This window comes from Heloderma suspectum, chromosome 9 (assembly GCF_057233095.1).
Source record: "Heloderma suspectum isolate Gila_16-S chromosome 9, 16-S_ref, whole genome shotgun sequence".
Lineage (NCBI taxonomy): Eukaryota > Metazoa > Chordata > Lepidosauria > Squamata > Helodermatidae > Heloderma > Heloderma suspectum.
In genome coordinates, this window is record NC_139466.1 from 2,460,710 (window position 1) to 2,476,149 (window position 15,440).

The 15,440-nt window shown below is 50.3% G+C and overlaps 1 protein-coding gene across 4 annotated transcripts in view; it reads right to left on the reverse strand.

Annotated features, from left to right (window-relative positions):
* Window positions 1-13,814: 13,814 nt before the first annotated feature.
* The window catches only part of MED12 (mediator complex subunit 12), a 37,892-nt gene continuing 36,266 nt past the window's right edge, over window positions 13,815-15,440 (reverse strand). For all 4 annotated transcript variants that reach the window (XM_084813505.1, XM_084813503.1, XM_084813500.1 and 1 more), the window contains one exon: window positions 13,815-14,744. In XM_084813505.1, coding sequence (XP_084669631.1) covers window positions 14,701-14,744 — 44 coding nt within the window. In that variant the 3' untranslated portion in view covers window positions 13,815-14,700. The remainder of the gene's footprint in view (window positions 14,745-15,440) is intronic.

Consider the following 15,440-nt stretch of genomic DNA (forward strand, 5'->3'; position numbering starts at 1 on the left):
AAAGAGCACCACCGCACCCTGTAACACAAGTCTAAGGTTAACTAGCTGCATCACTGCACAAGGGTGCCTTTGTCAGAATCTACAGAGCATTCTTCTGCTGGGAGAAGGAAACTGGGAAGAGGTTTGATAAGCCTGCTGAGGCTGCAGAGCGAAGATCTGTACTCCACAAACCCCAAAGAACAAATAGATTTGGCCTGGCAGCAACACGTGCGAAGACTCAGTGAGTCAAAGTGTCACAGATGCTATCTAGGGTGTTAAGGCAATCAGAGACACAAACCCAGGAATGGAAAGTCAATGGAGGGAGTGAGCGTATATCTGGCCACTATTTTCTGTAACAGTGAATTCACCTTTCCTTGCCCCTTTTCTGCTGTGTGAATTGGGTTTATTTGGCTCTTCCATGAAACCAAGCTGGTGTGACCCTCAGCTGACATGTGCCAGTTGCTGCCAGCAGCTGCGGCGGAAGCACTTTGCTCTCTCGATCAAAGGTAATCTGTCTTCGGCCTCCTGATGAGCCTTCCTAAGGCATGAAAAATACTGCTCAAGCTCCCCCAAGGCCCCCCGCCCCCACAAGGATGAGCAGATCTGTTCTTGCCCTCTTTCAATCCCTCCTCAGGTCTGAATGATGGCAGAACCCCTAAAGAGAAATGGAAAGAGCTAAAATCTGTGATTCAAGCGGTCTTGGTTTACAAGAGGTAAGCAAACAAATGGCCAGAGAAGATGCGGTGCCTTGGGGACAGCTTTGCCCCCGTGGCAGGCCCACCCCTGCCTTCAAAAGCTGCCCCCTAGCCCCTACAGTCCCAGTGCCAGGCAGCTCAGGTGCCTTGCATTTTGCTTACAGGACTTGGAAGCCACCAGAACTGTTGCAAAGCCTCCACTTGATGCCATCTTCCTCTCAATGCCAAGATGACATCCCTGGGCTCAGCTGTCAGAAGAGTCTCCATCCCTTTCCAAATCAAGGTTGGGCAATTTGTGAGCCCTCCAGATGTTTTGGCCTACAACCCCATCAGTGAGGGATCGTGGAAGTTGCAGGCCAAAACATCTGGAGGGCCACAAGTTGCCCACTCCTGCTATATGTGAAATAGGAAAGGCCAGGAATGAGCTGTTCTCCCCTCTTTCTGTCTATGCCACAGCTTGCCTGGCTATGGATGATGGTGGCTATTTGCCGTTTCCTCCCAGCCTGATGGTTTGTGCTGATTTGTGCAATCTACTGAGTTCCTGCTGGTGCTGAATAGCAGCAGAATTGCCTCTACTGTTCTACTTTCTCCAGCTGACTGCCCTGCCTAGATCAAGCTCCCAGCTCCTTGCACTCTGCCATAGACTCTGCATTACTCACAGGCCCTGAAGAGGACCACAAATGCCTTGCAAGGCCTAGCTGTCAACATGTCTCCTCCAAACTTAGGCCAGCCTGCTGAGGTGAAAGGATGATCCTGTATGGGAGGCAAGTACCTTCTTGGGGTCAGCTAGCTATGATCAGGGATCAACCATGTCATAAATTCAGCATTTGGTGCTCTCTCTGTTTTACGCATGCATGCACTTCCAGGAACAGCCTGGGCCAGAGCACCTCCAGCGCTGGGTACATCAGCAAGAGATATGCCAGGCTCCATCACTTCCATCGGGCTACAGGCTGATGTTGCTTCAAAGCTGCATTAGCAAACAGATCATACCCCAGATGCAGGAGGCTGCCAATGTGTCCTTCAACTCAGCATAGCTGAGAGGTGTTTTGGAATACGGCGTGTGTGTCAGAGTCTGCGTTTAAGGAGAGATATTGACAAATTGGAGTGTGTGTCCAGGGGGGAGGTAGCAAAGGAGAAACAAAGGGCAAGAGAGTAACTGGCCATATTTACCTTAGTGAAATAGAAATCTGGAGCAGCAGGTCATGGCAACTCTGTTAAAATGTCTACAAGGAGAAAGAAGCAGAAGACCAGCCTCCCCCAGTCTGATGCTCCCCAGATCTGTTGGACCGCAACTCCCATCATTCCCAGCCAGAATGTCCATTGGCTGGCTGGGAATGATAGGAATGATGCAAGTTGCAGCCCAACACATCTGGAGGTAACCAGGTTGGGGAAGGCTACAGAATATCCATGTGGCCATAGCTGCACCCACACAGAAGCTCAAATGGGGGGGAGGGGTAGACTTGGCTGAATACTGGGAGAAACTTCCTTACAGCAAGGGTGGCTTTTGGTGGCTGCACCTTTTGAAGCAGAGATCTAGAATCCCCCACCTGTCTGGGGTGCTGTCCAAGGTACTGGTGCATTCCTCTCCCTCCTCTTTCCCTCAAGATCCTTACAAACCCCAGGAGTGTGTCAGACCATAAGTGCAGGATGGAGGATGCTGATTCCTTCCCACTTCAAAGGGATCTCCTTTCAAGTACATCTGTTTTTGTATTGGGGTGTTATGCTGAGCCTCTTGAGACAGGGAGAGTGAAATGGAGATGCTCCTCTGGGTAAATTTAGCTCCTATTAATTGCTGCTTCCATACTCGGCTGCTCCCAGAAGCAGGTGCTTCGGTTTCATCCGACTGATGCTGTGTTTGCCACTTCTCTTCCCCCCTTCAATCCCAACATAGGCTCAGATGGGGAACACATTTCTACAATGAGTCTTGCTCCAACACACTGCAATGCTCTAACCACTAGGCATGTTTCTTCAGATGAATGCAAAATTGAACTGAGTGGCTAGCTAGTGTGTTTTGCTTTCTTCATGATAGGGCCTGTTTAGTTAGGGAACAGAAAAGAGTAAAGGGGGTCTGTGTTGCCCCCCCCCCAAATGAGACATGCCTACAGTACATAAAGGAGGTACAATGCTACTGGATCAACTCTACCTGTGGGTGGGAAAGAGAGCTGCATGCATCTGAGCAACCCAGGGGCTTTTCAAAAGCAAAGGCAATCAGAGCAAAGAAGGCAATAAATGGAAGCTGGACACATATGGTCTCCCACATTTCCACATTACAAAAGACTAGATGTAAATATAGCAAAATACAACTCCAAAGTTCAACCAGCTAGAAAAATGCCAGCTGAAATAAGAACATTTTACAATGTTTGCTGAAGATCAGGAAGATAGTGGCAACTTCCCTTGGCAGGGAGTTCCAGAGGCCTCTAGCCGGGATCCTGATAAAGGCAATGGGGAGCAGAGTCTTCTGAAGCAAACTCGAAAGATGTGGGGAGGGGGGCCTCTTCAGTCTGACGGGCCCAGGCGGCAACAGGGCTCTTCAAATAGCCCTTTGGTCTGTCTCCAGCTACCGAGTGGATGCTACTGTAGTGTTTTCTTAATGCTGCTTCTTTAAAGGCCAGCTGAGTAATGTCATGTGCCCCCACCCCATTTCCCCAAGCAGCAAGACATGCCAAGGGCAGCACTATCCAGATACAGTTCCCTTTGGATGAGGGACTGCCGGAGACAGAGGCTGTGTTTGTAATATGTGCTTTATTTACAAATACACAAATAAGAGCAGAGGCAGAAGCAAAATGCTGAAGTGCCCCAACAAGGCAGAAGATCTGTTTTGCCCCACCTCAGACACACACACAGAGAGGCACCCTCCTCTTAGGGGAGAGTGGGGGAGGGAAGGAAGGCTCCTGGTATATTGTTCATGCCCTTTAAGCTGGGAAGGAGCCTGGATTCCAGACCTCCCCTAACCCAGCTTTCCCACATATCTATGGCTGGGCCCAGGGGGTGCCAAGCCTGTCTTAGACCAGATCTGCTGTTTGGGTCATTGAGGGAGGCCCTGAGGGCCACCTTAGATCTGCAATGGGGGGGGGGAATCTGGAGTAGAGGAGCCAGGGTGGGGGGTGGATTCTCTGCATTCATGTGGGATCACATTCCAGTTGGAGCCCTGGGAGACCACGCTTGCTGAACCTGAGCTATTCATCCCAATTAGCTGCTGCTATTTGAAGGGATAATTGTTACATAATTATTCGGTGTGCTCAAAACGGCTGCACATCACTGGTCCCCAGGCCTTCCCTCACTGAAGCAAGAGGGGGAATTTCTACACAGCACAAGGGAAGCTACAGGCTGCAGGAGAATGCATGCTGCAGGCAACACAATTGATGGAGGCTTGCTAAGACCAGGGTGGTCCTTGCAGGGGAAGTCCTGAAGCACAGTGGCAGAGCTCCTGCTTTGCATGCAGAAGGTCCCAGGTTCGATCCTAGGCATCTCCAGATGGGACTGGAAAAAATCCTGTCTGAAACCCTGGAGAGTTGTTGCTGCCAGTCAGTGTTGACAACACTGGACTAGATGGACCCAGGATATAACTTGGCATAAGGTAGCCTTCCTAAATTCATTCTGGATTGAGCTCCTCTGGTACTGGAAGACTGCGCATGAAGCCTCGCAAGGAGCATCCATGCATGGCTACACAAACAGAACACGCCGGGGTGACCACCAACACCAAAAGGGGAAGAGCAAGCCAGGCTGCAGAGGCTACCCCAATCTTTGGAAGACTCTGGTTACATTTCCCCCAAATCCACAGAGGAGCTACAAGATCCCATGGCACAGTTCTTCTGAAGAGCAGGTTTTGAATATTACCACAGGGATCTAATGCAGTCACATTGCTGAAGCTAAGGATCATAGAATCATACAATAGTAGGATTGGAAGGGGCCTTCGAGGCCATCGAGTCCAACACCCTGCTCAGTGCAGGAATCCAAGACAGAGCATCCCTGACAGATGGCTGTCCAGCCTTGTCCTGAATGCCTCTGGCGTGGGACAGCCCACCACCTCCCTGGGTAATTGGTTCCACTGTCGTATTGCTCTAACAGTCAGGAAGTTTTGCCTGAAGTTCAGCCAGAATCTGAGCCCATTATTCTGTGTCCTGCACCCTGGGATGATCGAGAAGAGATCCTGGCCTTCCTCTCTGTGACAACCTTTCAAGTACTTGAAGAGCACTTATCATATCTCCCCTCAGTCTTCTCAAGGCTAAACATGTCCAGTTCTTTCAGTCTCTCTTCATAGGGCTTTGTTTCTAGTCCCCTGATCATCTTTGTTGCCCTCCTCTGAACTCTCTCCAGTTTGTCTGCATTCTTCTTAAAGTGTGGTGCCCAGAACTGGACACAGTACTCCAGGTGAGGCCTAACCAGTGCTGAGTAGAGGGGAACTAGTACTTCCTGGGATTTGGAAGCTATGCTGCTGCTAATGCAGCCCAAAATAGCATTTGCCTTATTTGCAGCCACATCACATTGTTGGCTCATATTCAGCTTGTGATCGACAACAATTCCAAGATCCTTCTCGCTTGTAGTGTTGTTGAGCCACGTATCCCCCATCTTGTAACTCTGCCTTGGGTTTCTTTTTCCTAGGTGCAGGACTTGGCATTTATCCCTATTAAATGTCATTCTGTTGTTTCCTGCCCAGCGCTCCAGTCTATCCAGATCACTTTGAATTTTGTTTCTGTCTTCCAAAGTATTAGCTATCCCGCCCAATTTGGTGTCATCTGCAAATTTGATCAGCATTCCCTGCACCTCCTCCTCCAAGTCATTAATACAAATGTCGAAGAGCACTGGGCCCAGGACTGAGCCCTGCAGTACTCCATTTGTTACCTCTCCCCAGTTTGAGAAGGTCCCATTGATAAGCACTCTTTGAGTCCGATTCTGTAGCCAACTGTGGATCCACCGGAGCGTTGTTTCACCTAGCCCACTTTGAGCTAATTTGCTCATCAGGATATCATGGGGCACTTTGTCAAAAGCTTTGCTGAAGTCGAGGTATATGATGTCCACAGCATTCCCACAGTCCACAAGGGAGGTGACCTGATCAAAAAATGAGATCAGATTCATCTGGCAGGATTTGTTCTTGACAAATCCATGTTGGCTTCGAGTCATCACTGCATGGTTTTCAAGGTGCTTGCAGATGGATTGCTTTATCATCTGCTCCAGAATTTTCCCAGGGATGGATGTCAGATTGACTGGTCTGTAGTTCCCAGGTTCCTCCTTTTTACCCTTTTTGAAGATAGGGACAACATTAGCCCTCCTCCAGTCATCTGGCACTTCCCCCATCCTCCACGATTGCTCAAAGAGAATAGACAGTGGTTCTGAGAGTTCTTCTGCCAGTTCCTTTATTACTCTAGGGTGCAGCTCATGTGGCCCTGGAGATTTGAACTCATTCAAAGTAATTAGGTGTTCTTTGACCATATGCCTGTTGATCTCAAGCTGCAATCCTGCCCCTTCAGCCTGTACTTTGCCTTTGCTGGGGGGTTCATAGACCCCCTTTTGGGAGAAGACTGAGACAAAGTAGGAATTGAGCACCTCTGCCTTTTCTTTGTCTTCTGCTATCATTTTGCCATCCTTAATAGCTGAACCACCATTTCTTTCCTCAGTCTTTTATGATGCACGTAGCTGAAGAAAGCCTGTTTGTTGCTTTTAGCATCCCCCGCTAACCTCAGCTCGTTCTCAGCTTTAACCTTCCTGATGCCATCCTTGCAATTCTGTGCTACCTTCCTGCACTCTTCCTTTGTTGCTTGGCTTCCTTTCCACTTTAGATATGTGTCCTTTTTTGTTTTCAGGTCATCCCTAAGCTTTTTGTGAAGCCACATTGGCTTCTTCTGTTCTGTCCTCCTTTTCTTCTTGTTGGAATTGTTTGTAATTGTGCCTTGAGAATTTCCTTTTTTAAAAGCTCCCACCCATCTTGGACTCCTTTTCTCGTTAGAGTCGCTTGCCATGGGACCTTACTGATCATTGTTCTGAGTTTATTAAAATCAGCTTTCCTAAAATCCAGGCTACGCGTTTGACTACACTCGACTTTTGCTTTCCTTAGAACCAAGAACTCAAGTACAACATGGTCGCTTTCCCCCAGAGTTCCTGTAACTGCTACTTTATCCACTAAGTCATCTCTGTTGGTTAGGATCAAGTCAAGGATAGCAGATCGTCTAGTTCCTTCCTCTACTTTCTGTAGAAGGAAGTTATCCGCCACACAATTTCCTGGAGGGGCCATGTTTTGCAGAATTTGTCTCCCGACAAATATCAGGGAAATTGAAGTCCCCATTGCTTCCTTGAAACATTGGCTATTTGCTTTTCAAAAGTTTCATCCTCGTCTTCTCCTTGATTGGGTGGCCGGTAGTAGACTCCAGCCACCAGGTTCCTTTTATTCTTTGCTCCATTTATTTTGATCCAGATGCTCTCGATGGGGCTACCAAGCTCCTCCTCCTGTATTTCTGTGCAGAGATATGTATTTTTCACATACAGTGCAACCCCACCTCCCTTTCTGTTCCTCCTGTTCTTTTTGAACAAGTTATATCCTTCAACTGCTCAGTCTGGGTCTGGTCAGTATCTGAATGGGAGATGGTCTGGGAGCCCCATGTATGGTGCCTTGAGTTCCACAGAAGAAATGTGGGATACAGGTATAACACAGATATAATTGTCCATCTGACAACATGATAAAGTATCTTAGGGTGCAATCCTATGCATGTTTAGACAGAGAAAAGGCCTACAACTCCCAGAATTCCCCAGCCGGCCTTTTCTCTGTCTAAACATGCATAGGATTGTGCCCTTAATTTCATGTGAGAAATATTGGGAGGTGGTATGCACCACCAGCAGCAGCTGTAGCGGTAAGAGGAAGATGTATCATGAGACATGAGGGGACATCCCACATTTGTCCCCATTTCTTGAAAGAGATTTCACTTCTTATATGGGCCACATCACACGATCATGCCTTCACAAGTCATCTGCAACAGGAATGGACTTTCTGAACAGATATGTGTAAACTGAATAGTGTTTTTGAATAGCCCAGTTCATGACTTAAATAAGGCCCAATCATTCTTCCAAAAATAGATTGAACTAGATGAGCCAAGGCTTGGACAGGGATCAAACCATTCCCAAAACCTGTTTAACACTGCAAGTCCCCTGGAAATATCCATTCATCTTGACTGCGGTGTTTTTAAAAGTTTGTGTGAATAGGCTCACCCTGGGACCCACTGGAGAGCAAGAGAGCTTTGAGAAAGTGCAATATATACAAAAATTCCTGAGGCTTAGCTATGTTAGACGAGTGCAGCAAGAACAAGAAAGGGTCTTTCGGCATTTTAATGACTAAGGGTGCAATCCTATGCATGTTTAGGCAAGAAAAAAGTCTAAAGAAAAGTCCTAGAACTCCCAGCATTCCCCAGCACTTTTTTTCTGTCTGAATATGTATAGGACTGCACCCTAACATATTTATTATAGCATGAGCTTTCATGGACTAAAGTTCATCACTTGACAAGCATATAAACACATGAGTGTCTGTTCATATGTGTACACACACAGGAGCTTGTCCTAGCACACATGGGTTGAAAGGAGAGCAAGGGAGGACAGGAAGTGGAGGAGGATGTATAAGGAAGACTGAGCTTCGTGGCCTTGGTTCTTTTGGGTCCATATATCATCTTTTTCCTGTCCCTCAGACAGCTGGGCTGGAAGACCCACCCAAACTAACAGCTGTTCTTCCCTTACTCAGCACATGTAGCCTGATTGAACAGAAACAGATGTTCCTTCCTACTGCAGCATTATGTTCTGACCAGTCTTTCTGGCCCTGGAGCTGGCTGGCCAACCCAGAAGCAGAGGAAAGCAGCCTGAGCCCTGGGCAGGTGTGGCCTTTAGGAGCTGTGCCACCAGACATACAGCTCTGCACTTCAGACCTAGTTTACAAAGTTGTTTTAGGTGGGAGGGGGAATCGACATCCACTTGTGAAATGCTAAAAACAAAGGTGCAAGATCTTGAGATTTTGTGGGAGCCACATTCATGTGGGCTGGAAGAGCTTGCCAGCGATCCCGTATGTGTGGTAAAAACAATGAAGAGTCTTGTCATCTTAAGGACCACCGATAGGCACTGCTGGGCTAGAGTCCACTTTGTCAGATGCATGAAGTATTATCCATGCATCTGATGAGCTGGGCTGTCATCTGCGAAGGCTTATGTCATAATAAATTGGTTAGTCTTTAAAGACCCACAAGAATCTTTGAGGTTTTTTGCTGCAACAGACTTAACGTGGCTACTCCTCTCGCACCTGAGAAATGTGATATAGTCATTCTGTCGTTACTCAGAGAAGAGGGAAACCCGCTCCACAGGTTCAGAGGCAATCTTCTTTATTATTGTTGTATGTTCCAGGAGTGAGCATGGCATGCATGGCGAAAGAGCACAGGCCAGGAGCTGAGTCCCCAATGTGGGGCTGCCTTAGATTAAGCCCTCCTCGTATTATGGTCACATCCATTTTCCTTGCCAGCCCAGTCTGAATGCATGCCAGCTGCTCAGACAACTGAGTGCGCCACATTGCACCCAGATCCTGGCTTACCTTGGCACCACTGGCAAGCTTCCCAACACACCTGTGTGTGTTTTTGTGAACTGCCCAGAGAGCTTCGGCTATTGGGCAGCATAGAAATGAAATTAATAAATAATATTTTATTATGATAAGCTGAACTCTGGCCAGAATGTCAAGGCCCACTGGGGAGCTGGACCCCCTGACTTCCAGGAAGACCATCATGCCAAGGGGGAGACCAACCTGGCCCCATCCATTGGCCAGAGCAGGATCACCTGAAGGGAGCTTGTTTCATCCTTCTCTGCCAGAAAGAACATCTGTAAGAACTTTGAAGCCAAGAACTAGGGCCTCAGTCCCCCCCCCCATCCCTTTTCCTTTTGTGTCATGTCTTTTAGATTGCAAGTCTGAGGACAGGGACTGTCTTAATATTAATCTTTGAAAGCCACTCTGGGAGCATTTTTTGACTGAAGCGGGCTAAAAATGATGTATAAATACATGTTGAACACGAGACCCCTACTATGGGGAGTGAATCAGTCCTTGGATGCCCCTGAGCAGAGCTCCTGGAGTCCCTGCCTCCTGCCCACTCTCCTATAGCAGCCTGGGGCACCCTGCCTTCAGTCCTGCTCCATGCTGGGAGCTCCCGGGCCTTCCTCTCTCTGCTGCAACCCATATGGCTGCTTTGCTAGATCATGACAACAGCCGTACCCAGCGTCTGGCACCCTGCACAGCTCTGGTGCCCCAGCCTGTCTGTTACTGAGAGCAGCGACCGGGATGAAGAGAAACCCAGAAGGGCGAGGGGATGGCTCTGGCACCAGTGTGCAGGAAGATCTCCCTTCCCTGCTGGCTCTGGCACAAGCAGCATTTAGCAGCAACCTGGAGGAGACAAGAGTCAAGAGCAGAGAGGCTGGGAGTTGTCGGTCTGGCTTAATGCAGCAGCCAGGCGGTGCCACAGACAGGACCAGCCCCCTCGACAGCTACAGTGCCAGTGGCCTGGCCTTTGTGTGCCAGCCAGGGCATGGGTCAGAAGAGCCTTGGCACATCAGGCACACCAGCTGGGGCAAGGAAAATGCCTACTCACTGGAGGCAAAGAGCCCAGCAAGAGAGCAGGAGAGCCTTATGCTCCTCGGGACATCTGAGCGCCAGGCATTGCATGCCGCAGTCTGCAGCAACCGGCGCACCCCCCGCAGGGCTAGGGGTGCATTGACTGTGGTGAGCAGGCCGTCACAGCGCGGCATCTCAGAGCAGGGGAGAGTGGGGCACTGCACAGCAGGATGTCTGCCACCCACCCATGGATCCTGACTGACCTGAGCACTGCTGCCCATCCTTTAGATACGTTCGCCGGGACAAAATGAACCGGGGTTTGGGCATGTCAGACGATCGACATTGTAGACAGATCTAAAAAGCACATGCTGAATATTAGCCCCCTGAACTGGGGCTAGGGATCACATCAGTCCTCAGATGCCCCCCCCCCCCGCCAGCTGGATGCCTGATCAAAAGCTGGTCCTTAGCTTCAGTTTTGCACAGGGGACCCACTGCCTGCGTGTGTCCTCACAGGGGCTGGGAACATGCAGTCTGGCATGCAGGCCCCCGTTTTTATGTGGCTGGGCTTACTTGCTTAAGCACATCCGAACTGTTTCCCTGAGTCACATCGTGATTTTGTTAGAAGCACAGAAAGCTGAGCTCCAGAACACGTTTCTAAGCCCCAGGGCCCATCACATACTGAAAGAGAGTACATTAGGACTGTGTGCAGCCACAGTTGTTCCCTCCGACAGGTGGGGTTAAAGGGACAGACTCCCCCCCAGCACCGAAAGCGGAGCTTCCCACCAGCCTTCAGACCCAGTATCTGCACTCTGGTGCTGAAAAGCAAGGGCCCGAGGGGGGCGAGTTGCTCCTTGGGTGTCCCTGGGCCCTGGGGTTGTTTGGCTCCAGGCTGCGAGGGCGGGATGATGCAAGGCTGAGCCTGCACTGGGGGAGAGGAACAAGCCCACCCTCCTGAAAGCCGCAGCACACCAGGCAATTGAAACTGAGCCACATAATCCTGGAGAAGCCGCATGCTGTGAGGAGAGGCTTCAGCAGCTGGAAGCTGGCCAGCGGAAGAGGCAGCTGTTAATTGGCCTGGACTAGCTAGCATGGGATAGGTAGCCTAGATTAGCTCTGGTGGGTTAGTTACATCCCCATGAGTTCATCTGGGTTACTGAAATCTGGATTAGCTCCTGTGGGTGGCCCCGATTAAGCTTTGTTTAAACACTCCGAAGGGCAAGGGGGCCCAAGGGCAGCAGGGGAAGGTGGCGCTCAGATGGGCACGGACTCTGTCTGTACCCCTGGGGTGTGAACGTGCCCCTGCCTGGCCTGTTTGGAGGATGAGCCTAGGTCACTGGGAGCCCGTCCAGGCTCCCATCCAGCAACAGCTGGACTGGCTTGGCAGGGAGAGGTGGCCCTGGGCTGTTCTGATCACTCCTTCAGTGGAGAGCTCGGAATGACTGTAGTGCAAGAACCACAGGGGGGTGTTGGAGGTGGGTGGGGCCTTGCCTTGGCCCAGGGCTGCGAGATCCGCTGCTCCTCCTGAGGCTCCATCAGGGCCAGAGAGACTGAGCTTTCCCAGTCGGGAATAGCCCCTCCAAGACACCGTGCATGGATCGTATCGTCTTTGGCTTTACCTTCACCACGTGTGGCAGGAAAGCAGGGAAGTCAGCGATCCAGGTGGAACTGGGCATTTGTAAGCTACTGTCACACTCAAAGACTTCACCTGCCACAGGACTGCTCAGAAGAAACAAGTGCACTGTGGGCAGAGAGACCTAAACAGCACATTTTATATGCAGTGGGCAGAAAGCTAGTATGAACAGTGGAGGTTTCTTTGGGAGCAGCGTGGGCTATTCCCAGGCTTCCTTCTGTGCCCTTGCAAAGCCCGCTCAACCCCGTTTGCACAAAAACATATCCAAACCACCATGAAGCCTCCAATGTTTTTCCTCCCAAGGATATGCGCTTCGTCAAAGCACACTCACACACACACACACACACCCAGTTGATTGCTCTCAGTGAGCACAAGATTTTCCTGCATCAAATTTTGCAAGGTTTACACACCATTTCCTCTGCTGCTTGGTACTGGATCCTGCGGACTTCTGGGAGGTGGTGGCAGCAGAGACAAAAGTGCTCCCGAGAGAGGCCTGGGCCCTCCCAGGCTCTGCTCCCAGGGCCTCTTGCTCCATCTAGGGAGATGCCTTTCCTGGCCTAGGCTGGCCCTGCTACCCATGGCACAAGGGGCTGAGGGCTGTCACAGAGGCGGCCGAAGCGGCTGGTGTGCTGGAGCCCAGGCAGCAGAGGTGGCTGCTCCTGGCCCTGGACGCTGATTGAACAGGACAGGTCGGGACATGCCTAGGACGCAGCTCTGCCAAGAGCTATCCCCTCTCATCAGCAGACGGGGCTGTCTGAATCAGCTCCATCACCTTGTGGGCCCAGGCACCTGACATGCAACTCAAAGACCAGCCCTGCCACCTGAAGCTGCGGCGTCCTTGGGGTCTGGAGGTGGAGGAAGATGGACAGCTGGACCCCTCTTTCCACCCAGATGTCACCCTCCTCTGACCCACACATACACACAGTGCATGCACCAACATCAGCAATACATCAAATCTATTAGATCGGGGATGGGCAACTTGTGGCCCTCCAGGTTTGGCTTGCACCTCCCAGCATTCCTGACCACTAGCTTAGCTCTGCCTGCTAGGGCTGACGGGAGTTGTGGCCCTCCAGATGTTTTGGCCTACAAGCTGCTGACCCCTGCATTAGATCAAGGTGGACTGCAACACTCAGGGCGGCATTCATCCCTCCCCTTTCAGCCAGAAGCGGCAGGCCGTAGCAAGCATCCAGCAGCATACACAGATCTTCTGCGCCTTCAAAGGTTACTCTGCCTGTGTGATGCACCCACTCAATCCTTCAGGTCTCCATCCCACGCCCCACCCCCCAGCACATTTATGAGTGAGGCACCTGGAAATGGGTCAGCCTTGAGAGTGAATTAAATTCATCGCATTCCCCTGATTCAATTAACTAGTTGCCCAAGACATGAAGGAAAATGCCACGTTTGATTTTGGAGTGCATGGCCCATGCAGGCAGCTACACCAAGTTACTCTGTGTTTTGAGCTACTGGCTAAGACAGAACAGCAGAACATGGGATCAAAGGCTGCAGCACGGAGCAGGAATCTGCCAGACCTGCCTTAGAAATGCACAGTTCATCTCCAGTTTACCCATTTCAGGACACCTCTCGCCATCAATGGATACCTTTCCTTCTTGCTCAGAGGCCAGAAATTGGCTTCCAAGTGTTATGGGAGTTGTGCTAGTACACAACTAATACACACAGATGACAACTAGGGCATGTAAAGGGAAGAAAAAGTTGCAAAACAGCCTTGAACCAGAATATCTCAGGAGCTTCCTCATTCTGGGTAAACCTGTTTAAGAACTCAAGACCTGCTATGTTTTCCATGTCTGAATGAAGCACAGTAGGTGGGAGCACAAGGCAGGGCTGTTTTGGTGAGGGCACCCAAGTTGCAGTATATCCTCCCCAGAGAGGCCTGTAAACCACTTCTCCATTTGCCTTCTGGGGAGCATTAAAGACATAGCTTTTTAAACCAGCATTTGGATTGGTGTGGTTGAAGTTTTATGGATGTGATTGTGTTTTTATTGTCATATTACAATTATTTTGTATTCTGCTGAGGTCAGCCACCTTCAGGGTCATTTTCCACCAAAAGGATAGAAGTAAACAAAGAAAATACAACACTTGCTACCAGCCTCCCACCACCTCAAAAGGATGGGGAAACGTTTCATTTGGTCATCAGCTGTGTGTCTTCTCCTAATTCTGCCCCAAGAAAAAACAACATTCTGGAATTTGTGCAAAGTTGCAGGTGTTTCCTTCATTTGTAATAATTAACGGCTGTGCCAGGCAGTCTTAGCATAAGGGCACTGGAGGAGGATTTAGGAAGGGGCGTGTGTGTGTGATCAGATTGCAGCTTCTGTCCCGCTTCAGCACCGATTGCTGCCCATCTGTTTATAGACAGTTATCCAGAAAGTGGGGAAAGGTGGGGTGCTGCTCTCAGTGTCCCCCGCCACACCACACCACACCCTTCCCTGCCCCGCTACTCCAGCTATAAACACTCAACATACGTACCCTTCTGGAAAGTATGCTCTCTGTATTTGTTTCAGGACATCTGTGATACAGGGTTTCATCCGGTATAAATAAAGTATAAAATCTTACAATTTTTGTCATTATTTTAACAAAAATACTAAAAACTTATTAAAACCTGAAATCAAAGTGGGAAGGGGGACTCTAGCAATCACACAGGATTTGGAAACACTGGTAGAAAGTGGAGATTAAAAACACTCGTTCAGCATAATAAAACCCTCCCTTGACCTGGAGGTCGGGGCGCTGCTGTGGAGCAGGTGCCCCAGGGCGTGGGGGCTGAACTGCCCTGGCCCCAGGCCGAGGCCCTCTCAAGTCCACCACAAGGCCTCTTCCCTTGCTGGGCCTCAGTACCGTCCAAAGGGGTTGCTGTTCTGCTGGGGCTGTGTATCTGTTCAGACCAAACACAGAGTTAGAAGCTAGGAACCAGCAGCAGCTCAATGAGCGAGAGTAGTGAAGGATGCGGCCAGGGTTCAGCCCAGCCTCCCCCAACCTGGTGCCTTCCAGATGAGAGGGAGATCTGGGGATTCCTCCCAGCTCCATCAGGATGTGGCAGAACAGCTCCTTCAAGGGAAGGGATGTGGCAAGCCTGCAGCAAGCAGTCGTGAAAATCTGTCACAGAAGAAGCTCTGCTCAAGATGGGACATGCTGTGGGGCTGACCACATCTTCATCCAGGCCAGGAGTTCCGCCTCCCTCCCTATCATGTCAGGCACAGCTGTGAGTGGGGAATGGGGTGTCAGCAGCCAGCGGAGCAGCTGGCCACAATGCCCCTCTTTGCCCTGTAGTGGAGCCTTCTGATGGACGCTGATTACGTCAACAGAGTGAAAGCCAACAAGCCATTAGCCCAGGACAAAAGTGGCCAGGATGTCAGACCTGCCTTGCCTCTGGTATCTGGCCCTGCTTTTGCCAGGGTAGTTCGTGTCCAGCCTGTGGGCTGTTCCACAGTCTGCGCATAATACTGAGCAACTCAGCCTCCCCGCCCACCCCCGCCAGTAGAATCCTGTGTGGCTCTCTGCCACCATCCTGCAGAAACCTGTTTTGGCAGAAAGCACCTGAACCTCCATAGATCAGATCGCAGCTGTGCAG